Source organism: Myotis yumanensis, unplaced genomic scaffold, assembly GCF_028538775.1.
Source record: "Myotis yumanensis isolate MYYU_CA2020_CCGP unplaced genomic scaffold, mMyoYum1.0.hap1 SCAF_5, whole genome shotgun sequence".
NCBI lineage: Eukaryota > Metazoa > Chordata > Mammalia > Chiroptera > Vespertilionidae > Myotis > Myotis yumanensis.
In genome coordinates this window covers 29947160-29973882 of record NW_027223756.1, presented here as the reverse complement: position 1 = coordinate 29973882, position 26723 = coordinate 29947160, and the positions used below count along the sequence as shown (strand labels likewise).

At 42.6% G+C, this 26723-nt stretch overlaps 1 protein-coding gene across 2 annotated transcripts in view; it reads right to left on the bottom strand.

Moving 5' to 3' along the window:
- SIL1 (SIL1 nucleotide exchange factor) overlaps positions 1 to 26723 on the bottom strand; it is a 214986-nt gene that overhangs the window by 65979 nt on the left and 122284 nt on the right. For both annotated transcript variants that reach the window (XM_070414888.1, XM_070414889.1), the window contains exons 4-5: positions 16631 to 16751; positions 6723 to 6822 (exon numbers count right to left, since the gene is read on the bottom strand). In XM_070414888.1, the coding sequence (XP_070270989.1) occupies positions 6723 to 6822; positions 16631 to 16751 (221 nt within the window). The remainder of the gene's footprint in view (positions 1 to 6722; positions 6823 to 16630; positions 16752 to 26723) is intronic.

Genomic DNA, 26723 nt, shown 5'->3' with positions numbered 1-26723 from the left:
GCAGAATAAGAAACTAGTGACCTCTGCCTCACAAAAATGATGTGTAACTGGACCTCAGAAAGGCCCCCCCCTTTTTTTAAGGAAAAAAAGCTGTTTATTTTGCAGTAATTAAATACTCACAGTAAATTACAAAAATAGTACAGAGAGTGCCATGTATCCTTCTTTCAGCTTCCCCAATGGTAACACCATACATTACAATAGCACAACATCCAAACCAAGAAAATGACTTAGGTACAATACTGTTAATAAGACTACAAGTCTTATTCAGATTTCACCAGCTTTTATATGTACACATTTGCATGTGTGTGTCTATATTATTTTAAACCATTTTGTTCAATATATAGATTCATGTGACCACCAGAACAATGAAGCTACAGAACTGTCCATCTCTACCTCCATTGTGTCCCTTTATTTTCATTTAATCCTCATGGGAGGATATTTTTCCATTGATTTTTTTAGAGTAAATGGAAGGGAGAGGGAGATAGAGAGAAATGTTGATGTGAGAAGGACACATCAATTGGTTGCCTCCCACACGCTCCCGACAGAGGCTGGGAATCGAGCCTGCAACCCAAGCCTGTAACTGAAGTACATGCCCCTGACCAGAATCAAACCTCGGACCCTTCAGTCTGTGGGCCAAGGCTCTATCCACTGAGCCAAACCAACCAGGGCCATTGTACTCCTGTATAGGTGTACCTCATCCTCCCGTCCACTCCCTTTTGTCCTTATGCTCTGGCAACCATTGATTTGTTCTCCATCTCTATAATTCTGACATTTGGAGAATGTTATATATATGGAATTACAAAGCCTATAACCTTTTGAGATCGGTGCTTTTTTAGTGAACATAATGAATTTGAGATATATCCACATTACTGCATATATCAATGGTTCATTTCTTTTTAATGCTGAGTAGTATTCCACTGTATAGATATTTGTTTGTTTGTAACCATTCACCTATTGAAGAAAATCTGAGTTATTCCAGGGTGTTGGCTATTGTATTATTCAGTTTCATGAATCCATGGGTTTATGCATTTCATCATCTCTGGGAATTTTTCCATCTTCATTTCTTTGATTATTTTTTTAGTCCTACATTCTTCTTTCTTTCCTTCTGAAACTCCAGGGACACAAATGTTAGATCTTTTTGTTACACAGGCATACCAAGGAGATATTGCAGATTCAGTTTCAGATCATACAATAAAGCCAATATCACAATAAAGTGAGTCACACAAATTTTTCAGCTTCCCAATGCACATAAAAGTTATGTTTATATCATACTGTAGCCTATTAAGTGTGCAAAAGCATTATATCTGAAAAGAAACGATGTACAAACCTTAATGTAAAAAAATATTTTACTGCTAAAAATGCTAAACATCATCTGAGCCTTCAGCTAGTTGTAATCTTTTTACTAGTGGAGGGTCTTGCATCAATGTTGATGAAAACACAATATCTTCAAAGCTCAATAAAAACAGGTATGCCTGTAGTCCTATAGGTTCCTAAAATCTCTGTTCATTTTTCCAATCTATTTTTTTCTTCTTTAGATTAAGAAATTTTTATCTGTCTTCAGGTTCACTGATGTTTTTCTCTCTCATCTCTATTTTGTATTAAGCCTACCCATTAATTTTTTAAAAATTGCTGTATTTTTCAGTTCTAAAATTCCATTTAATTTTTTTATATCTTCTATTTATTTGCTGAGGTTGTCATCTGTTTCAAGAGTGCTCATATTGCTTTTTTTTAAATGATAGCTGCTTTAAAATCCTTGTGAGATAATTCCAACTTCTGAGTCATCTCACTGCTGGTATCTCTGTTGTCTTTCCTAAAATATGTTTTGATTTTCCTGATTATTGGTATGATGAGTGATTTTTTTTTTATTGTATCCTGGACACTCTGGTCTTAAGACTCTGAATCTTCCTTTTCAGTAGGCAGTCACATTGTTTAGGTTTAATATGCTGGTTCTGGCCTTCATGTATAGCTGTGACTACAAAACAATTAAGTTTTCAGAGCTTTTGCAGTGTTATTCTGGTCTACTTCTTTTGTGTGCTAACCAGAAGCTAATCTAAACACCTGGACAGTATTCCAAACTACAGTTCAGTTCTTAAATCTTTTGCTGTGTTAACTCTGGTCAGTTTCTCATGGAAAGCATGACCAGGACTTCATTTGCAAAATCCCTTTCTCTAGCTCCCTTCTCTCCACAATCCTACCACACTCTCTAGTTAGGAGGAAAAAAAAAACATCACTGGCCACCACTGGGCACTGGACACAGGGAGCAGAATTCCTTCCTCAGCCTCTACTGACAGCACCCTTATGGGGGATTGAAGCATTGCCTCTCGCTGCTGGTCTAGGGGTGAAAAGTTGGCCTCCTCAGTTACTCCCACTGACATTGCCTCAGAGTGGGGAGCACAATACTGCATCACACTGCCTCACTGCCACCAGGTAAAGGGTGAAAGTACAGACTCTCCATTCACCCCCACCCTCCACTGGCATTACCTCAGCTAGGAGAAGTGCAAAACTTCCTTGGTACTGCCAGTCAGGGGACAACTTCCAGGTTCTCTTCTTGGCCTCTGCTGATGCCACACTAACAGCAGGTCACACTACCCCATGTGGAGGATGAAAAACACTGGTCTCTACTGGTAGCACACCAGTGAAGGAAGCAAAGAATAGTCTCTTAACACTGGGCAGAAAGTAGAAAATTCTGCCTCAACTCTCTGCTCAACTCTCACTGACACCACCTTGGTGGTGGTAACAGATTACAGCCTCACACCATCTCACTGCCAACAGGAGTGCAAGCTCAGGCTCCCCATCCCCCTGGTGGAGGAATGAGAGTGCAGTTTGTTACCACCACGTGGAAGATTGAAATCCACGTTCCCCATTCAATTTCCACTGGCACTGAGGGTTAAGATGGGAAGATTTCCATGTTCTTTGGCTAAAGTGGGACAGGTATTGTCCAAAAGTTTTTTGTCCTACTAGGCTGCCCTTTGCCTGGTTCTTTCTCTCCAAAGACCAGGCTTTTATTAGGGCTATTTTCTATGTACCTGTTGGCATTTCCGAGACGTAGGCTTCTCTAGTGCCCACTCTGGGAGATATAAAGGGAAACATGAAAGCCCAAGGAACTCACTGCCAGGTCATTCATCAAGTGCCTACGTCCCTAGCCAGTCTGCCTCCTTCTTCCAACCTTTTAGAGTGTTCTTATATTTACTTTTAGTATTATGTCCAGGGTTTTCAGTTGTCCTTTAGTAGGAAGAATAAAGAGCAATGAGTCTTCTTCATCTTGCCCAGAATCAAAAGTTTAAGGCCATATTTTAAAATGCAGCAATTTATAGTATACAGGTGAACAACATCTGACATGATAAAACATAAAGCATCAAGAAATTTGTATGGTAATAGAGGAATAAAGGGATCAGTTTCAACAATAACAACCCAAATCTGTTGGGCAAAACAGAGCTTTTTCATGAAGCAAGTGACTCTGAGAAGGACTGATTCACTTAAATCTACTCAAGTACCAATGACACAACAGAATTGATACCCTTCCCTCCAAAAAAATAAAGCTCAAAAAACATTCTCTCAACTGACAGGATATGGCACAATATCTGACAGTACTGTTTTTAAAAATAGCAAAAGCACAATCCTGCATTTGCAAACCACCACACAACCTGGGTTTAAATGTTTTTTATTGAATTTATTGGGGTGACATTGGTTAATACAATTATATAACTTTCAGGGATACAATTCTATAATACTTTATCTGTATACTAGGGGCCCAGTGCACAAATTCGTGCACCTTGAAAGGAACTATGGGCTGCGAGGCTGCGGTGGGCACAGGGGTGAGTCTCGGCCCATCCTCTGCGCTCCGCCCAGCCTCTCCTGCATGCCCCCTGGTCCAGTCTGCTGGCAGCCCCGTTCCCGCTGCCACCACTCCCATGCACTCCCAGGCACTGACAGCGCCAGCCCTGCTTGCACCTGCTGACAGCGTGGAGCAACTGGGGCCAGCGCCAGCAGCAGGTGCAAGCAGGGCGGCGCCTTCAGTGGGTGCAAGCGTCAGCTGCTGACCCGATTGCCCCTAAGGAGCAGGGGGAGGTGGAGAAGCCCTCAGGGGCGTTCGGGGCCGGCAGCTGCCACTTGCACCCACTGATGGCACCAAGCGATCAGGACTGGCAGCAGGTGCGAGCGGCAGCTCTGGCACGGGCTGCGGGTGGGAGTGGGGCCGGCACCAGCAGCAAGTGCAAGCGGCGGCTTTAGCGCTGGCAGCAGGTGCGAGCGGGGCCGATGCCAGCAGTGGGTGTGAGAGGCGGCTGCTGGCCCCTCAGGAGTAGGGGGAGGTGGAGAAGCCCTCAGGGGCGATTGGGGCTGGCAGCCACCGCTCGCACCCACTGATGGCTCTGAGCGATCGGGGCCGGCACTAGGCGCTGGCAGGGAGTGCAAGCAGTGGCTCTGGCGCCAGCAGCAGGTGCGAGCAGGTCCAGCACCGGCAGCAGGTGTGAGCGGGGCCGGCGCTGGCAGTAGGTGCGAGCACCTGGCAGGATTGTGGTATGCGGGAGCAAAGAATTTTCAGTAACTACCAGAGGCTTGCCCTGATGACAGCTACCAGCACCCCGCCTTGGTCTGGCACCCCTGCTCACCTGCTCCACCATCCCGCCATAGCCAATGCCCACCATGTTCTGCGCTCTGCCGCCTGCTGCCAACGCCCGCCACGTTCCACGTGTGTCCCCTGGTGGTCAGTGCACATCATAGCGATTGGTTGTTCAGTTGTTCAGCCGTTCGGGCTATTTGCTTATTAGGGAGATATATAAATATATATATATATATATATATATATAGACTAGAGGCCTGATGCATGAAAGTCGTACATGGGTAGGGTCCCTAGGCTTTTATTATATTGGATTGTACTGTGTGTTCACCAACCCAAGCCAAGTAAATACTGATAAACAAAAAGTATGATGGCATCTGCAGTCAGAAGTTTAGGACATGTAAGAAACTCTCCAATCTACTTAAAGTCAATTTATTTGCCACTCCCAGTGCACTGGCAGTGAGCAGAATCAGTCCAAACAGGCTCCAATTAAAATACACCAGGACTCAGCACCTCAGTGAAGGAGCTAACAACCTGAGCTCCACAGATGTAAAGAAAGAGTGTGGTGGCAGCCCTATTTCAGAAGTAGCAATTGACTCAAATCAGAAATGCAGGATTGGGATCGTGTATTTGGGTACTGGTATTGGGATCTCTCCTTACTAAAAGAGAGGGTTATTTTTAATTGCAAACAAACAAAAAACCCTGAAAATGTAATCTCTTGCTTTCGCATTTAAAAACATTTTCATAATATTCATACTTTTCTATACTAACTTATTTATGGAGGAAGAATATCATTAAAGAGAACAAAGAGAAGAGACAGAGGTACAGTGGTTCTTCCATCAATGCAGAAGACATGAACAAAGGCTGGCTTTTATGTTCCCATTAGCCCCACATGGATAATAAGTCGGAATAGTCCCAAACCCTGGCCACAGGAACACTAATATCTCTGTTCCATGTATCTAGGCATGCACTGCTCTCCTCTGTTGGCCTTACCTTCACCAGGTAGAGGATTTGCTTTTTCTCACCCCTTCAGTTAGTACACCTGTGGTAGGATGGATATTTACGCATCATCTTCCTTCGGCCATTGCTGCTGCTACTGCTATCCTGATAATCACTTCATCACATATACACTCTCTAAGCTGGGAGATGTTACTGGTAAGATAAGTAAAGACATGGAGACATGGCCTGCATACTAACACATCCTAATTAGGTCCTCCCCCACATTAAAAAAAAAAAAAAGGCTCATTTGTCTCAGAAATACTTAGCTCTAAAGGATATGAGGGACCTAAGGCTTTCTCTACTAACATACAAGCTGTCAAGAACCCTATGCTGCCCCTCTAAAATACTGCCAGGATTCTGAGGTGAGAGCAGGCAAAGCAAAGAGGTAGACAAAGCAAAAAAGAAGAGGGAGGGAAAACTTAAAAAGGTCTCCAAGGCAGTCATCTAAGGAGATTCTTTCAAAGACAGGACTCAACTGGAAATGTAAAAAATGATCTGTGACATTTTCTGGCTGTTACATGAGCTCATGAGATCCATCTAAGAGTAAAATTTCTTTCTGGTATAGGTCTGTACCTACAAGCCCTCCCAGATATTAGGGGCCTAGCCAAGGAGCTGCGATTCTGCCTCTTGTTCCTTCTCATTCCCTTAGCTTGTAGAGTTTAGAGTTGAGACCTGGTGGACACCTCAGCCATCCTCTTATCCAAGCCCTGTGTTGTACAGAATTTAAGAAACCTTAAGGCCTGGAAAAGGAAATATATTTGCTACGTGTTCAAAGGATAAGGACAAGGACCCAGGCTTCTTTCTTCCTGTCCCAACACCTCTGTCCTTTAAACTTGTAGTAATCCAAGTGCAAGTGAGATCTGAATTTTAATTTCTACTCTTTCACTCATGTCTGTGATAATGAAGAGTATGGCTATCTCTGCTTTGTACCTCAATTTTCCCGAACATGTAACTGGAAGTTGGATCCTAACCTAACCGATGACAGAAATGCCCCCAGCATTTTTTCAGTAGTCTATAAAGGGTTATATTGGCATTAACTTCTGTTTAAATTATTTTATAGTATTATTGTTATTATTATCCCATGTATTACTGCAAAAGGGAAAAAGTGATTCCCTTCAAGGCCACCCTGCAGACTTATACTAACTCCCTGGAGAATGTCACATACCTTGTCTTCCTTTGAACTCTCCATCTCTGCCCCTTCCTTGAATTTTGCCAGTGCACTCTTGAGGTCCTGGGATGTATAGGTGTTAGTGTTGATGTCCAGCCTGTCCGAAGAGAAGTTGGGAGTTAGGAGGGAGACACCATCTTTCCCAAGAAAGAACCCTGCCCCCTCCCATGGGTGGCTGGTACTTCAAGGCAAGCTAAACCAGGCCAGGTCTAACTCAAAGTGTCCTACCCTACCTTTACCTTCAGTCAGCCAGAAGTCCAACAGGGTAATCTTACCTTGAAGCTAGAGGAGGAAAGACACAGCTGAAGATGGGGTCATTTCATGAAAGAGGAGGAAATGGCATGGGACAGGACAAAGGCCCACCATGGACAGAAAGCTCTCAGCCAGCTACTCAGGCAAAACAAGTCTAGAGTGTTTCTGCAATGCTCCTCTCTCAGCACATGCCAGGGCAGGACCTCCTAAAGGGTACTGAATACAGAGAGAATAACTTAGACCCTATTTATATTCTTTTAGGAAATAAACCAACAGAGACCTGAGGCCCCCCCCCCCCACCCCCGCCCAAGCATGTGCCTGACCTGATTTGAAAAGCCAGCCTATCTTCACAAAAACAGGCTAAATAAATTCCTACCTTTAAGACCAACCCCTGAGCACAGAGTAGATGCAGAAGTTATGTGTCAACCTGATAAAGGAATGGATTTAAGATGCCAAAGACTAGAATCAAGGTCAGTTACCTTCCAGAGCTAGTCTCCAAAAAGAAGGAAGAAAGGAACCAATGTAGATGTCATCTAGGGAACCTGGCAAAACCTACAGAATGATATCCTCACAGAGACCACTGGAACTAATTCAAGCCACAACCATTCATCTTGACTGAGGAGAAGGCATTCATGGGGTGGGGAGTGGGGGCAGGTTTTAGCACCAGTAGTTATTTCAGTTCAGTGAACAGAGGTGGGAACAAAAGTAAGATGGACAAAGGGAAGTACGGAATGTGAACTGTGCTTGACAAGTCTGTCCAGCGCTGGGGAGTAGGAAGGGGACGCATTATGGATAACCCAGGAGATATATCAAGGTGGAGGAAGAAGTATTTAACTCTGTGGGATCACTAACTTCTTTGGCAATCTGATGGAAAGGGGTGGGTCTTGTTCCCCAGGGGGATAAACAAAATACTACAACAATTTTGGAAATTAGCCCTGTCCTTTGGACTCTGTTCCATTCCAGTGCTAAAAAGCCAGGAAGACACTGTGAAGTGGAATTGGAGGAGCACAGGAAGAGGTTGGCCCCAGAAGAAGGATGTAACCACCAAACACAGCCAGAGACTCCTGAGCTCACAGCAGTAAACACCCACACCACCTTTTCAATGCTTTGGGCTCCTGTGCAGGCAGGTTTTCCACTGGTTATAAATGCTGAGAAGAAAAAGGACATGCCCAGTGTATCTTGGAGGCCATCCCAGGGCAGAGCTCTCAGAAACATTTCAAAAGAGAAAAGTAAAGAGTCAGGAGTGGTGACAAATCTTTCTCTTATGGTGTGTCTATCACAGACCATTTGGATGGCTTTACTTTCTATTCTGAAAAGATGTGAACAACAGACAAAGTAGCAAGTGCGCCTACTGATGTCAGGTATGGAGAAATAACTTCCCACGGTATTAAAAACATCAGATAAAAGACTCCACATTAGTCCAGTTCCTAATTCAATATTCTTAAACCAAGAAAAAAAATAGGCTTTTTATTTAGAAAACAAGAAGACTTGCCTTAGATGTAAAAAAAGACCTCCTGAAATACTTTGAGACCCTGACATATGTGTATATATGTGTGCTGGGGATGGAGGGGTTGACAGGGTTACAACAGTGAGATTTGATTATTTCTTAGATGACTATGAGAAATTAATCATTATGACCTGGGTCACCATAGGTATAGGTGTATATAGAAAAATAACGATTTTCCCAGTTCGGGGTGACATTAAGGAGGACAAATATCTCCTTATCTTATCTATCACAAGTAAAGTCAAATTTTCCAACAGTAAAAACTACCCAAATATGAACAGGTTGCTTTGTGGGACTGTGAGTGCCACATGACTGAAGGTGTATATGGACAGGCTGAGTGACTTTTTGGTCAGGTATATCAAGAAAAATACTCAGGTAAAAACTGGGCCTCTAAAGTCCCTTTCTGCCCCATATCTAATTGTAAAATATTGTTAATAATTATACAAGGGCTGAATAACACTAACTCCACTCAATCCACGACTGACTCTCAATGCTTAACACGCATTAAAACAGGGGCAGCCAACTATCTGTAATGACCAGATAATACTTGAGGCTTTGTGGGCCTTATGGTGATTGTCCCAACTACACAACTCTGCCAGGGTCACAAGAAAGCAGCCATAGAAAATACATAAACGAGTATGGCCATCTCTATACATAAAAGACTAATATGCAAAGTGTCCCCTCGGGAGTTCGACTGGGAGACCAGGAGTTCGATCGCTTGCTATGACATGAGCTGACCACCAGGGGGCAGTGCAAAACGAAGGAAGGCCCCAGCCGGCGGCCAGCAGCTGGGGAAGGAAGGTCCTGGCTGGCGGCGGCCAGCAGCTGGGGAAGGAAGGTCCTGGCTGGCGGCTGGAAGGCCCCAATCAGTCCTGATCGTTGGCCAGGCCTAGGGACCCCACCCGTGCACCGGGCCTCTGTGTTCTAATAAAACTTTTTATGGACACTGAAATCTGAATTTCACACAATTTTTATGAGTCATGAAATATGCTCCTTTTGTTTTCTTTTCCAACCATTAAACAATGTTAAAAACAACTTAGCTGTGGGCCATATAAAAATAGGCAGCAGTCCCAAAATGGGCTACAGGCTATAATTTGCTGGTCTCTGTGTTAGAAACTTCATGGCTGGTATTAACACCGACCTTTCAAACTGCAGAATTCTAGCAACCCTTGCAATCCCATGCTTTAACCTCCTTCTCCCTCATGCAGGAAATAGAAAACAGAAAACTTGGTAATTCAAGGCAAATAACAGCAAAATAGAGACTATAAATTGCCAGAAATCAAATAATCAAATAAGCTGGTTATTAAAAACAAGGCAACCTCTTACCATTGGAGAACTTTTATACTATAAGAGAGCTTGTTTTAATTTAATATGTACTAACAAGAGGAAAAGTTAGTCTGAATTAAAGACTTTAAAATGCAATTTTATTGTTCAACAAGAAAATATTATTGCAAAGCAGAAGGCCTAACAGGCCTGTTTTAATGAATAGATGATTCATCTGTAATCAGCGCATTAATTGTTGGGATTCAATTAGGTGCTTTTAAAGTACTGGAAAAAAAACAGCTTTTTAAAAAAATTTAAATTCTTTATTGTTTAAAGTATTACATAAGTCTCTTTTTCCCCCATTGACCACTCCCCGGCCACCCCCACCCCCCAGTACATGCCTTCACCCCCCATCTCCCCCATCTGTGTCCATGGATTATGCTCATATGCATGCATACAAGTCCTTTGGTTGATCTCATACCCCCTCACACCCCACCTTCCATCATAGGTTGGATAGTCTGTACGATGCTTCTATGACTTTGGTTCTATTTTTGTTTATCAGTTTATGTTGTTCATTATATACCACAAATGAAGGAGATCATGTGATATTTATCTATCTCTGACTGGCTTACTTCGCTTAGCGTAATGTTCTCAATGTCCATCCACGCTGTTGCAAATGGTAAGAGTTCTTTCTTTTTTACAGCAGTGTAGTATTCCATTGTGTAGATGTACCACAGTTTTTTAATCCACTCATCTGCTGATGGGCACTTAGGCTGTTTCCAAATCTTAGCTATTGTAAATTGGGCTGCTATGAACATAGGGGTGCATATATCCTTTCTTATTGGTGTTTCTGTTTTCTTGGGATATATTCCTAGAAGTGGGATTACTGGGTCAAATGCAAGTTCCATTTTTAATTTTTTGAGAAAACTCCATACTGTTTTCCACAGTGGTTGCACCAGTCTTCATTCCCACCAGTAGAGCAAGAGGGTTCCTTCTTCTCCGCATCCTTGCCAGCACTTATCATTTGTTGATCTGTTGATGATAGCCATTCTGTGAGATGGTACCTCACTGTTGTTTTGATTTGCATCTCTCGGATGATTAGTGACTCCGAGCAAGTTTTCATATGTCTCTTGGCCTTCTGTATATCCACTTTCAAAAAGTGTCTATTTAGGTCCTTTGCCCATTTTTTGATTGGATTGTTTATCTTCCTTTTGTTAAATTGTATGAGTTCCCTATAAATTTTGGAGATTTAACCCTTATTGGAGATAACATTGGCAAATATGTTCTCCCATGCAGTCGGCTTTCTTGTTGTTTTGTTGATGGTTTCTTCTGCTGTGCAGAAGCTTATTTTGATGTAGTACCGCTTGTTTATTTTCTCCTTGGTTTCCATTGCCCTAGGACAGGGGTGGGCAACCTTTTTGTGAGTGCGTGCCAAAACCAGCAAAATCTCTGACTCAAAATTCTTCTGCATGCCAACCCTAATTTTTTGAGAACATGTTACGCCTACTTGATATCTCTTAAGGTGTACATATGTGAAGAACCTTGAAGAAATAATGAAATTCATTCGAGCGACTAAAACACAGTATATGATGATGAAAAACGCATTTATTTTTTAATGTATACATGTACACTGATAGTCCAACAAAACTTTATGACTCCGTTTGATATTATCAGTGGGACTTTTGCTGCTGCATCACTGATGACAGAGATTTTACATCAGGTTTATATTTCGTGACCTTCAGAGATATGCACGAGCTACTACTTTCATCCGTCAGGCTACTCCTATTACGAGACTTAACAAAATTCATCACCGAGAACAAAGATTCACAAGCGTATGTGGATGAAACCAAAACACTGGTCGGATCTAGGAAGGCAGGGAGAGTTAAGGCAGAGGCATAAAAACTGCTCTTCCCCTCTCTCGTCAATCCATGTCTATGGTCTTTAAGATAACTTGTTATGTAAAATTATTTATCTAAGATGCACCTACACTGAATTTATCTGAAAAATAAGTCGATATTAAGAAAAAAATTGTAAATGGAAGATTGTAAGAGAGGGTTTCATGTACCAGCAAAAGTTACTGGCGTGCCATGTTTGGCACGCGTGCCAGGGGTTGCCCACCCCTGCCCTAGGAGCTGTATCGGTAAAGATATTGCTACAACAAATGTCTGCTATTTTGCTGCCTATGGCTTCTTCTAAGATTTTTATGGTTTCCCGTTTTATGTTTAAGTCATTTACGCATTTTGAGTTTATTTTTGTGTATGGTGTAAGTTGGTGGTCTAGTTTCATTTTTTTGCATGTATCTGTCCAATTTTCCCAACACCATTTATTGAAGAGGCTGTCTTGACTCCATGGTATGCTTTTCCCTCCTTTGTCAAATAGTGAGTATAATGGCTTGGGCTGATTTATGGGTTCTCTGTTCTGTTCCATTGGTCTATATGTCTGTTCTTGTGCCAGTACCAGGCAGTTTTAAGCACAGTGACTTTGTAATATAGCTTCATATCTAGTATTGTGATCCTTCCAACTTTGTTCTTCTTTCTCAAGATTGCTGCAGCTATTCAGGGTCTTTTTTTATTCCATATGAATTTTTGGAGAGTTTGTTCTAGGTCTTTGAAGTATGCTGTTGGAATTTTAATGGGGACTGCATTGAATCTATACATTGCTTTGGGTAGTATGGACATTTTAATGATATTGATTCTACCAATCCATGAACACAGTATATTCTTCCATTTGTTTATGTCTTCCTCTATCTCTTTTTTTTCAGCATCCTGTAATTTTTTAAATACAGGTCCTTTACCTCCTTGGTTAAATTTATTCCCAGGTATTTTAATATTTTGTTGTAATGGTAAATGGGAATGCTTTTTTAATTTCTCTGTGAGTTCATTATTGGTGTATAAAAAAGCCATAGATTTCTGGGTATTAATTTTGTATCCTGCTACGTTACCGAATTCATTTATTAACTCTAGTAGTTTTTTGATGGAGTCTTTGGGGTTTTCTATGTACAATATCATGTCATCTACGAAAAATAACAATTTTACTTCTTCTTTTCCAATTTGATGCCTTTTATTTCTTCTTCTTATCTGATCACTACAGCTAGTACTATGTTGAACAGGAGTGGTGAAAGTGGGCATCCCTGTCTTGTTCCTGTTCTTAGGGGAAATGGTTTTAGTTTTTGCCCCTTGAGGATGATGTTGGCTGTAGGTTTGTCATATAAGGCTTTTATTATGTTGAAGTATGATCCCTCTATTCCTACTTTGCTGAGAGTTTTTATCAGAAAAGGGTGTTGGATTTTGTCAAATGACTTTTCTGCATCAATTGATATGATTATGTGATTTTTGTCTCTCAATTTGTTTATGTGATGTATCATCTTTACTGATTTACAGATATTGTACCAGTCTTGCATTCCTGGAATAAATCCTACTTGGTCATGGTATATGATCTTTCTAATGTAATGCTGGATCTGATTTGCTAGAATTTTGTTGAGTATTTTAGCATCTATGTTCATCAGGGATGTTGGCCTGCAATTCTCTTTCTTTGTAGTGTCCTTATCTGGTTTGGGGATTAGGGTAATGCTGGCTTCATAGAAAGAGCTTGGAAGTGTGTCTTCCTCTTGAATTTCTTGGAATAATCTGAGAAGGATAGGTTTTAGTTCTTTGACTGTTTGGTAAAACTCCCCTGTGAAGCCATCTGGCCTAGGGCTTTTGTTTGCTGGAAGTTTTTTGATGATTGCTTCAATTTCCTCCTTAATTATCAATCTGTTGAGATTTTTTAAAATTCTTTTTGGTTGAGTTTTGGAAGGTCGTATTTTTCTAGGAATATGTCCACTTCCTCTAGGTTGTTTAGTTTGTTGGAGTAGAATTGTTCATAGTATTTTTTAACAATTCTTAATATTTCTGTGGAGTCTGTTATTTCGCTCTTTCATTTCTAATATTGTTTGTTTGGGTCCTCTCTCTTTGCTTCCTGGTGAGCCTGGCTAGAGGTTCATCAATCTTGTTTATCCTTTCAAAGAACCAGCTCTTGGTTTCATTGATCTTTTGTATTGTTTTTGGTCTCTGTATCATTTATTTCTGCTTTTATCTTTATTATTTTCTTCCTTCTGCTCTCTCTGGGCTTTTCTTGTTGTTGTCTTCCTAATTCTTTAAGTTGTAGAGTTAGACAATTTATTACCATTTTTTCTTGTTTTTTGAGGTAGGCCTGTAATGCTATGAGCTTCCCTCTCAGGACTGCTTTCACTGTGTCCCATAGGTTTTGGATTGTTGTGTTTTCATTGTCATTCGTTTCCAGGATGTTTTTAATTTCTTCTTTGATGTCTTTGGTAACCCAATCATTGTTTAATAACACGCTATTCAGTCTCCAAGTGTTTGAATTTTTTGGTTGTTTTTATTGTAGTTGATTTCTAATATTATGCCATTATGGTCTGAGAAGATGCTTGATATGATCTCAATGTTCTTGAATTTGGAGAGACTTTGCCTGTGACCCAATATATGGTCTATCTTTGAAAATGTCCCATGTGCACTTGAGAAGAATGTATATTCTGTAGCTTTGGAATGGAATGTTCTGAAGATGTAAATTAAGTCCATCTGAACTAGTGAGTCGTTTAGGATTGCTGTTTCTTTGCTGATTTTTTGTCTAGACGATTTATCCAGTGATGTCAGTGGAGTATTAAAGTCCCCTACAATGATCATATTGCTGTCAATCTCTCCCTTGATATCATCCAGAAGTTTTTTTCATATATTTGGGTGCTCCTGCATTGGGTGCATATATGTTCACCAGAGTTATATCCTCTTGTTGTATTGATCCCTTTAGTATTATGAAGTGGCCTTCCTTATCTCTGGTTATGGCCTTCACCTTGAGGTCTATTTAGTCAGATATAAGTATTGCTACCCTAACTTTTTTTTCTCATTACCATTTGCCTGATATTTTTCCATTCCTTCACTTTCAATCTGTGTGAGTCTTTTATTCTGAGATGGGTCTCCTATAGACAGCATATATATAGGTCATGTGTTCTTACCCATTCAACCACTTGATGTCTTTTGATTGGAGCATTTAGTACATTTACATTTAAAGTTATGATTGAAAGGTCCTTGTTTGCAGCCATTTATATTTTGGTGCCTGTGTTCCTTATTCCCTTTTTTTTCTTCTTTGTACAGCAGTCCCTTTACCATCTCTTGCATTGCTGGCTTGGTAGTGATAAACTCCCTTAGCCCTTTTTTGTCTGTGAAACTCTTGATTACCCCTTCAATTTTGAATGATAGCCTTGCTGGACAGAGTATTCTTGGATTCAGTCCCTTGCTTTGCATTACTCTGTATACTTCATTCCATTCCCTTCTGGCCTGATGTGTTTCTGTTGGGAAATCATTTGATAATCTAATGGGGGATCCTTTATAGGTAACTCCCTTTCTCTCTTTTGCAGCCTTTAAAATTCTCTCTTTGTTAACATTTGCCATTGTAATTACCACATGTCTTGGGGTGGGTCTTTTGGGGTTCATCTTGTTTGGGACTCTCTGTGCTTGGGTGACTTTTTTTCTTCCCCATATTAGGGAAGTTTTCCTGTCATTATTTCTTCAAATAGATTCTCTAATCTTTGCTGCTCTTCTTGTCCTTCTGCCACCCCTATTATACATATGTTACTTCGTTTCATGTTAGCCCCAAGCTCCCTTAGGCTCTCCTCTTGCTTTCTAATTTTTTTCTCCAATTGCTGTTCAGATTGGGCTTGTTTCTCTGCCCTATCTTCTAGCTCACTAATTTGGTCCTCCGCTTCTCTTAGTCTACTGTTGAAGCCTTTTATGGTGTTCTTTATTGTAGCTATATCACTTTTGATTTCTCCTTGGTTCATACAAAGGTTGTTGATTTTCTCGTCCATCCGGCTTATGAACTGTATGACCATTACTCTGAATTCTTTCAGACATATTGCATACCTCCATTTCTTTTAGTTCCTTTTTTCTTTTTTGGTGATTTCTCCTTTTCTTTCCTTTGGGGGTTGCTTCCTTGTCTCCCCATTTCTGCTGTTGCTGAAGGGTCCAGGTGCCCAGTTGTGTGGGGCCTGAGCTGTGGCTGTGAGCTTAGCAGGCGCGTCGCATGCACTGACAGTCAGGGGTGCCCGGGAGATGCGGCTGCCACAGTCCGGGCAGGGTCTGCATGCGCTGACAGTAAGGGGGATGGCTCAGGATGTGTGGGACCTGTGCTTCTGGGGATAGGCGGGAGGGGAACACACTCCAGGACTCACAGTAGCCTGAGACCTGTATGGGTGGAGTCAGTGCCCATGAGTCTGCAGCTATGGTAGTAGGTCTTTGTACAAATTGGCTGTAGGGTCTCAGTTTTCATCTGAGGTCAGTCTGGGTGGTGGTGAGGCTGGGATCCTAGTCACAGAAGCTCTGTCCTTCAAGATAGTGTGGTTATGTGCCAGCACTGGCCGCCCACAGCAGGAGCAGGGGCTCCCCATCCAAGAGAGCCCAGTCCACCAGCCCCCAAAAGTCTTGCAGGATCTAATTGTCCCTCACTCACACACATATGCACCACACACGTCCACACACTCCCCTTTTGCTCCCTCACTCTCTCATACTCTCTTCCTCACTGCCATCCTGCCGGCCGCCATCTTCTCCTCCCTCAATAGCTTCATTTTAAAATAAGTTAAGCATTCACCCTACTGCCTTTTTTAAAGTATCAATTTGCTTTGCAAACTATTTCTTTCCAAAGATCCATTGACGTAAACTTCCATAAAACCTAAGAGGTTTATCACAAATTCTAAGCTATTAAATATTACAAATATATTTAAAAGTCACATGAATTTGCATTGCATTCATTACTGTAAGAAACATTACATTGTCATTACTTTCATTATTACAAAATCAGTGTTGTTAGTCTCCCAATCCCTAGGAATGATGCTTACCTTTTGCCTTTTTTTGTCCCTTTCAAAGTATTTTGAAACTTGTCTTCATTTTGGAGTTTCACTTCTCTCGCCCCAGTCTGGAGATTCAGCCTCACATGGGATCCCGCAGGGACAGCCTGGCCTAAAAGCCAAGAAGAGAGAAGGCTCATGAGATATACAGTCCTCAGAGGGACACTGATGGAATGGCTTGCTAACAAGTCAATAGGACTTATTAGTTCATGAAGAACAAACTCTGTGGTATTCAGCTACCTGGATCTATCCATATCTCCTCCTACCCTCCCTCTCTTCTCCTCTCTCTTTCTTTCTTTCTCTCTCCCTCTCTCTCTCTCTCTCTCTCTCTCTCTCTCTCACACACACACACACACACACACACACACACACACACACACACCAATCACAATTCTTCTTTTGCTAATGCACATCCAATAAAGAGATGAAGCAAAGTCGGCAAAGGTATCTATACTTTCATCCAGAGACTAATGACCCCTAGTTAGAACCTGCATATTTAAGAAATTCAGTTTTCTTTAAATTGAGCTATAATAAGCCTTTTGCTTTGTACAGTAGATGAATAGTGAATACCTACTTACCCTTCAGGACATGGCTACATTACTGCCTCCTCCACTACATCCTTTCTGACCCTCCTCTGACAGAACCCCAGACAGTATGCCATTCCAGCAAACTTACACCTCATCACCTCATCAATTTAATCAGGCTCCCTCTATGAGTCTCTCTCCTGCCTGAGCACAGGGACTATATCTCCTCCTTTTTTAATTTCCCCAGCCTCTGGGCCAGAGCTTGTCACATAAAATTTGTGACACTTAATGTTTATAAGAAAGAAGAAGCAAGAGATTGAAAGGCAGGATGACATGGCAAGCCAAGGAGGCAGGGATTGGAACCAAGAAAAATTAAAAACCTATACCCACCTATATCAGAAGAGCTGAACCACTAGCTGGGCAAATAAGTGTTGTAAATGAATGGGCTATTCATACATATTGTACAAAATTACCAAGGATAGTTATAAAGCAACTTGCAAGATCACATTCTACAGATGGAATGTTACATTTATTTATTCATGCAACTGATATTTATGAAGCAACAACTATACACCCGACCACTGTGGTAGATAGATTCTAGGAATACAAAAGAGGAATGTTAATGGCCACAGAAATAGAGATTTTCAGGGGGAGAGCGCTTTAGGAGATTGGAAATCTAGAAGCAGAGATTCTGCTCTAACACACCTGATCTTTGAATCTGCTTTTTTCCTGGCAGAGGATGGCATTGCCCTGATGGTGCTGGGCTTCATTCAAGAATCAAAGGAGGCGGGGGGCGGGGGGTGGTGGTGGTGAGAGAAACAATCTGTGAACATTCCTTAAAGGGAAACACATAGCATAAATTCTCTCAAAATGATCCAGTAAACCCTGAATATAAAAGGGTAACAATGTATATGAATTCAATTTTTCTCAATTCTAGCAGGATCATAGTGAACTTCAAGTTCCACAAACCACTGTGCTTCCATCACAGAACCAGGGAGCCAAGGAAACATCATGCCAAGACATGCTGTTCTGTTCCTGCCATCCCACATCAGCCGGGAGTTTCTGTAACTTGGGCTAAAAATAAATGGGAACTTAAATACCTGAGTGTATGTGCATAATAATCCTCTTCTAACCTCAAACCTATCCCAAATGCTTCAAGGGATAAAAAATATGTTCAGCCCGGCCGGTGTTGCTCAGTGGGTTGAGCATTGTCCCAGGCACCAGGAGGTCGCCAGTTCGATTCCCGTCAGGGTATGGGTTCGATCCCCAGACTGGGGCATACCAGAAGCAGCTGATCAATGTTTCTCTCTCTCATTGATGTTTCTATCTCTCTCTCTCACCGTCTCCCTTCCTCTCTCTGAAATCAATAAAAACATATTAAAAAATATGTTCAGGTAGAGTGAAGAAATCTTTCTCTGGGAAGGCTTCCTGAATATGGTTAAGTTGGAGATTAAATGAGATAAAAACTGAGAGCAGGTCATCCTCCATATTTCTCTACTTTACCAACCACTACTCCATACTCAATTTATCTCCAAAACCTGGTAATTTTTTCTGCTATATGTTTCTTGAATTCATACCCTTCTCTCTGTCCTCCCCATCACTGCTCTTGTTCACACCATCACCACCTCTCTTGTAGACAGTGCCGGAGCCTCCTAACTGACCTACCTTACCTACTCCTACCTCCCTATCCATGTGTTCTTTACAATGAATGATTTTCTTTTTTTTTTTCAAAATACAAATCTGACTATGTCATTCCCTGCTTCAAACCTTTTAATGGCCTCCTACTATTCTTAGAATAAAGATGGAAGTCCTCATGCAATGCAGCCCTTTAGTATCTAGTCCTTGCCTGCCCCTTCAGGCTTGTCCACAACTCACTCCCCATGCTTTAGGATAGTGGTCGCCAACGGGTGGTCCGTGGACCACTGTGGTCCATGAGGTCCAAAAGGTTGGCGATCGCTGCTCTAGGATACACTGGCCATTTTCCATTCCATGAAAGAACCATGCTACTTCTACCATGGGGCCATTCCATTCCTGTTGCCTTTGACCAGAATGCTCTTTCCAACCCTAGCTTCCAACTCCTTCCCCTTTCAATCCCGGCTAAGAGTCACTCTCTCTGAGTGCATCTTCTATTTCCCAGACCAGATCCAGCTGCCCCTAAAGCAGGGGTGGGGAATGTCTGGCCCCCAAGCCATATTAAGGCCTGAGAAATCGTTTTGTGTGGCCCTGCCAAGGCAACCGCAGGCAGGACTCAAAATTCAATAAATCTAGGAGCTTTTTTTATAGCAACATAAATTTATATTAAGTGAATTATATTAAGCGAATGATATTATAAATATCCAAATGGACCTTGGAAAAAAAAGGTTCCCTACCCCTGTCTTAAAGGCTTTCACAGCACCTTGACCCCCTTTTTTTAAAATAGCACTTTACCTCATTCAGTCGTTATATTTTAGGTGTTGTGTGTGGTGTGTTTTTTTTAATTTACCTGGTTAACATAAATGCTCACTATTTTATCCCCAAAACCTGTCACAGGGCCTAGCATATAGTAAACCCTCAATAATTATTTGTTGAGTGAAAAATTAAATGTGAGAGAAAATCCTAACTGATCTAGAAGTATGTGGAAAGGTCAACAAGGATTTTTACTATGGCAAGTAGATTCATAATAATTAGTAATCATGTTAATAGTTATTTTTAGTAGTAATAGTACTAATACTACTGCTACTAATAACAATAGCAGCATCTTAAATTTTCAGACTTTTGATCAAAATTAGAAATGGAAAAGGAAAAAAGTATGTGAATTTTTAAGTTTAAAAAAACATAATAGTTTATACCAGGCTAAGCTGGCCAAGGAAGAGACTAGGATCTTATGTGAATCAATTTATTTAATTTGGGGAAATTCCAAAATTACTCCTTCACACAAGCCACCACAGGGGGCAAGAGCAAGCACAATAGCATTAACTTAAAATACAGGTTACGCTTATTTCAAATACACGAAACCAACCATGGCAGCAGCAGTGGCAGAGGCAGCAGAAAATACAGTATTTTCAAATGTTTCCACCCCACTGGGAAAAAGGCCAAGTTAAAGAGAGGGTGGAATCTGACCTGCTTCCTTCCAGGGCCTCTGTGAAGGGATCGCAATACTGGGGAAGAGCACAGCAGAGGCAAAAAGTCGCAAGATACATGCAAGTAAAGAGTTAGGGATTGAGGCGGGGTGGGAGGCAGAAGGCAAGGGCACAGGCACAAAATAAGATGGGGATCTAGAAAGGCAAAGAGGTCTACAGTATCTGTTTCCCCCACTGGCTCCCTGGGGAAGCTCTGTCCATAATAAATAGAAACCTCGTCCGAATTAAGTAAGGCCACTTCACACTTGAGCTGTGACTCCCACTGGGACTCTCTGTCGCTGATTTCAATTACAGACCAAGACCCAGGTAACACTCCTGCTTTCCTCATCGGGAGTAGGGGGGAGAATCTGTGGTACACTGCATATTGTCACAAATGTTCTTCCCGTCCCCCTGTGTATATTCACACCCTTTGCCATGCAGCCTCTCTTACACAGTAAGGGAAGATTAGAATGGTAAAGTGAACTTTACAGCTGTTGATTTTGGACTTGCTTATGATGTGCCTTGGCTAGTGGGATGTTAGCAAATGTGCCATCATCATGAGAAGACCACGCTCCACTAGTATTACAATCCAAAAAGGATGAGAGGCCCACGGAGCAGACATGAATTCAAACTACAGATTGGAGCTAAGCCCAGCTAAGCCCAGCCATGGTCAGCAAAGTATATCTGATGTGCAGACATGTAAGAATAAAAGACTGGATTTCTTTTAACTTTTTAATTTGAACCACCTTTAACTTACACAAAAGTTGCAAAAATCGTACAGAGTTTCCAAATATTGCTAACATAGCCTTTCCAAATGTTAGTATCTTAGCCATAGACAATTATCAGAACTAGGAAATTAACAATAACATTCACCAAACTATAAAGCTCCTTTTCAAACCTTACTAGTGTTTCCACTAATGTCCTTTTTGGTTCCAGGATCCCTTATGGCCTTTGGTTATTTCTCCCTAGTATCCTGCAATAGTTTCTCAGCCTTCCCCTGTCTTTTATGACTCTGACACCCTGAGGAATATTGATCAGTTATTCAGGACTACCTGGTATGTTCTCATGATTAAACTAAGGTCATACATCCTTGTCAGAAGCACCACAGAAATGATGCAGTGGTGTTCTCAGTGCATCATATCACAAAATCTGTGATGTCAATATGTCTTCTTACTGGCCTTGATCAACTAAGAAAAGTAATCTCTACTGAGCTTTTCCACTGCAGCAAACCAAAATAAATACAAACTACCAAACTATGGAAAATAATTTGACAGTTTCTCAAAAAGTTAAACAGAGTAACTACATGAACCCAGCAATTCCACATCTAGGTATGTACCCAAGAAAACTGAAAACATGTTCACACAAAAACTTATACATTAATCCTCACTACAGCATCCTGTATAATAAAAGGGCTAATATGCAAATTATCCCCTCCACCAGGAGTTCAACAGGGAATTGGACCAGGGGGTAGGGCCAGCTGGCCAAATGCCCCCGCCCCTCCCCCACGCTCCCCCAATTGGGAGTGGGGCTGGCCAACCGCTTGTGGCTCCTCCCCTCCGCTGGCCCAATCAGCCCTGATTGGGGCGGGCCAGCCAGACCCCACCCATACACATATTCGTGCACTGGGCCTCTAGTTATTTATAATAGCCAAAATGTGAAAACAATCTGAATGTCCATCAACTTATAAAGGAATAAACAAAATATAGTATATCCATATAGTGAAATAATATTCAGCCATTAAAAGGAATGAAATGCTGATATATACTACAACATGGATGAACCTTAAATACTTTATGCTGAGTGAAAAAAGTCAGATACAAGAAGCCACATATCATATGATTCCTTTTAAATGAAATGTCCAGAATAGATAAATCAAGAGACATAGTATATTAATAGCTGTCAAGGGCTAGTGGGAGGGGAGAATGGGGAATGACCACCAATGGGCATGAGGTTCATTTTTGTGGGTGACAAAAATGTTCTAAAATTAGACAGTGGTGATGATTGCACAATATTGTGCTTATACTAAAAACCACTGAATTGTTTTTTTAAAATCATGGGGAAATACTTTGAGATTATACGAATCCCTTTTTTTCTCCTCAAACCACATCATTAGGGAAATCCATCTGCAACAATTACCACTGTGGTGGTGATCTAATGGTAATTTTCTACTTCCCTCCTTCCTCACACATTAATCGAAATTTCACTGCAAGGAAAAGCTGTCACTCTATTTAATTACTTACTTATACTACTATGGACTCATAGATACTTTATTCTATAAATACTATCATTATTTATTTTGTTACTCAAATTGTTTCAGCTTTGGCAATTAGGAGCTCCTTCACATTGGCTCTTGTGTTCCTTTAAAAAGTCCCTGCCCCTATCATTTTCTTTTTTTCAGATACTTCCTTACTTTCTGTTATCATAAGATGTTCCAAGTTCATCTTGTATTTTCCTCTCCCCAAACCTGGGATCAAAGAACCCTAGTTTCTTTTATTGGAGAACAGTTTTTAGAAACCAAGATTTGAGTGCTAAGTGTGCTCATTACTAATAGGTTGTCATTGCTTCTAGACCAGCCGTGGGCAAACTACGGCCCGCGGGCCGGATCTGGCCCGTTTGAAATGAATAAAACTAAAAAAAAAAAGACTGTACCCTTTTATGTAATGATATTTACTTTGAATTTATATTAGTTCACACAAACACTCCATCCATGCTTTTGTTCCGGCCCTCCGGTCCAGTTTAAGAACCCATTGTGGCCCTCGAGTAAAAAAGTTTGCCCACCCCTGTTCTAGACCTTTTCAATGGGCAAAGCTAAGAAATTTATATATGTGTATACATATACATATATGCATTATCCTATCTAATAAAAGAGAAACATGGTAATTAGCCATACATCCGCTACCCTTCCCATTGGCTAATCAGGGTGATATGCAAATTAACTGCCAGCCAAGATGGCAGCCGGCAGCCATGCACTGAAGCGAACAGGAGGCTTGCTTGCTCCAGTGACGGTGGACTCCAACGTTCCCCGCCTGACTTGCTGGCCTCTCAGCTGCAACTCTAAGCAACTATGTTGCAAATATAGAAGCTAAACAAAACCCCAGAAACCTGCTTTAGTCAGCAGGCTTCAGCCAGCCAGACCGCAACATTGTATCAAATACAGAAGGTAAACAAAGGCGAGAAACCTGCTTTCAGCAGCCGAGGCCTCAGAGCTAAAGCTGGCCCAGAATAAAAAAAAAAAGAAAGAAAAAAAGGAGCGGTTGGGAGCTTCAGTCACCCGCCAGCCTGAAAACGGCCCTCAGCCCCTCAGCCCCTCAGCCAGACTGGCCAGGCACCCAAGCGGGACCCCCACACTGACCCAGGACACCCTTCAGGGCAAACCAGCCAGCCCCCACCCGTGCACCAGGCCTCTATTCTATATAGTAAAAGGGTAATATGCCTCCCAGCACCAGGATCAGCGGAGCCGCGAGGCCTCCCAGCACCGGGATCAGTGTGACAGGGGGCAGCGCCCAAACCCCCTGATCGCCCTGCGGCTCTGTGTGTGACGGGGGCGGGGCCACAACCTCCCTATTCGCCCTGCTCTGTTCGTGACAAGGGAAGGCGCCCCAACCCCCAGATCAGCCCTGCTCTGTGCCTGATAGGGGAAGGCGCCCCAACCCCCTGATCAGCCCTGCTCTGTGCCTGATAGGGGGGAGCTCCCCAACCCCCTGATCACCCTGCAGCTCTGTGTGTGACAGGGTACAGCACCCTAACTCCCTGATCGGCCCTGCTCTGTGTGTGACAGGGTACAGCGCCCCAACCCCCTGATCAGCCCTGCTCTGTGGGTGATAGAGGGCGGCGCCCAAACCCCCCCCCCCCCCCCACGGGCCCTGCTCTGTGTCTGACGGGGTAGAGCCATAACCTCCCCATCGGCCCTGCCCTGAGTGTGACAGTGGCGGCGCCCCAACCCCCTGATCCGCCCTGCTCTGTGTGTGACAGGGGGCGGTGCCCCAACTCCCCTATCGGCCCTACTCTGTGAGTGACGGGGGGAGCTCCCCAACCCCCTGATGGGCCCTGCTCTGTGCGTGACAGGGGGGAGCTCCTCAACCCCCTGATCGGCCCTGCTCTGTGTGTGACAAGGTACGGAGCCCCAACCCCCCTGATGGGCCCTGCTCTGTGCATGACAGGGGGCAACGCCCCAACCCCCTGATCGGCCCTGCTCTGTGCGTGACGGGGTGGTGCCGCAACTTCCCTATCGACCCTGCCTTGAGTGTGACAGGGGGCGGTGCCCCAACCCCCCAATCGGCCCTACCCGGAGCGTGACTAGGGGTAGCATCGCAACCTCCCGATCCGCCCTGCTCTGTGCATGACAGGGGGCAGCGCCCCAACTCCCCAATCAGCCCTGCTCTGAGCCCGACCAGGGGCTGCACCTAGGGATTGGGCCTGCCCTCTGCCACCCGGGAGCAGGCCTAAGCCAGCAGGTCATTATCTCCTGAGGGGTCCCAGACTGCGAGAGGGCACAGGATGGGCTGAAGGACCCCTTCTCCCCCCCCCCCCGCCCCGAGTGCACAAATTTTTGTGCACCGGGCCTCTAGTCTATATATAAAAGGCTAAGCGACCATCCAACCAGTAGATGATGCGCAACAACCACCAGTGACGCAGACACTCCAACCAGTAGCTATGACGTGCATTGACCACCAGGGGGCAGATGCTCAACACAGCTGCTGCCAAGCTGCAGTGACTTGGCAGCAGCAGTTCTCAGGTGACGCATCCTGGAACCAGAGAGAGGGAGCCCGATTCCAGGGTGCCTCACCCAAGAACTGTCCTCTCGCAATCCGGGACCCCTCGAGGGATGTCGGAGAGCCAGTTTCGGCCCAATCCCCGCAGGCTAGGCCAAGGGGCCCCAGCTGTCAGAGGGACCTCACTCACTCCGCAGACACCCTTTGAGCTGCAGCTTCACCCCAGGTGCGGCCGGCTGGGTAGGGACCATGGGAGGTTGGCTCCAGGGCGTGTCCGGCCCAACTTGCCCAGTCCCACCCCGCCAGCCACCTTTTAATTAGTTTCCTTTCAATGTGCACAAATCTGTGCACCGGGGCACTAGTATACATATATACTTGTATATCTATTTAAAACTAAGTTAAACTTACATATCTCATATTCCAATCTAACACCACAGAGTTCATTTGTTTTCCCCCTTTCCTTATTTGTAACTTCTTTCTCCAACAGTGAGAAATCTGGTTCTTATTATCTGCAACATATTTATGTGTTGTTCAATTCTAGTATACATATAAACTAGTTTCAAAATTGCTAATCCATACCCCTATGAGAAACACATTTACCAAACTAGATCACAGCATTTATATACAGATTTTTTTTTATCTTTGGTTTTACAGTACCTATCTTTAGTTTTATAGTATTTCTAGTCAAAATATCATTTCACTTAGACTAGTTTTTCTAATTTGTAATATTTGGTTCATTTATTAGTATTACACTTTGTGGCTCCCACTCCTCCACATCGTGGTTGGGTTTAATTGTTTATCTGGGGGGCATCTAAAGGGTATGTGAATTATTACTACAGCTCTAAGAGTCAGAGCTACACAAAAAGAAATTACTGTTTTTTTAAGCTGAGTTTTGAGGTGATTTGTTTATTGTGGCAATTCAATCTAATGGTCCTGAAACAAGGAAGTTAAACGTGTCCAATATAAAGAATAGTTCCTTTTATTGAAATTATAAAGTTTCTATATCTTTTTAGTGTTAAAATGTCCTTTCATAAAATGAGATAATGATGATGATGGATGATAGTGGGCTATTTTTATGTTAAGGCCCTTAACTCAACGTTAAAAAGTTGGCCTCTGGTTGCTCAAAATGTTCTTTTAAAGTTTTTCTGGTCCATGAAACATCATAGTCTAGAATCGTCTAGGGACATTTGAGAATTATTCCCATTGTACACTTTACATGAGTGAATTTTATGGCACATAAATTTTATCTCAATAAAGTTGTTTTAAAAAATCATTTCTTTGGATAAAGATCCTTTTGAATCCCAAAAGAGCAATTATCAGATGCAGTCCAAGGTGACAGCAAGTACTTCTAGAGGCCAGTATACAGAGCTAAGTACAGAACTTAAATACAGCCCTAGAAGGACAGTTCTGGACAAAGCAGGAAGAAGAAAATGGGCCTAGAAAAGCTGAGGCCATGAATCACCTGGGCAAGAGAAACCCTGGTAGAAGGGCACATAAATAGTGATCCAAGAGGCAAGTGCAAACACTAATGCTCATCAGAAGCAGGCAAGTAAGAGAGGTAAGTGAGGAGGGCCATCTGTAAGACAATAGGGAGTGATAAGGGCTAAGAAAAATGCCCCCCTCAACCGCATTCGAATTTTAAAATGTAAAAGCCGAACAAAATATATCCATCAATGAAATTCAGCCCACAGTCATTTGTGATTGCTGGTAAAGTTCTATCTATTGACAAATGTTGCCTGACTCAGTTTTT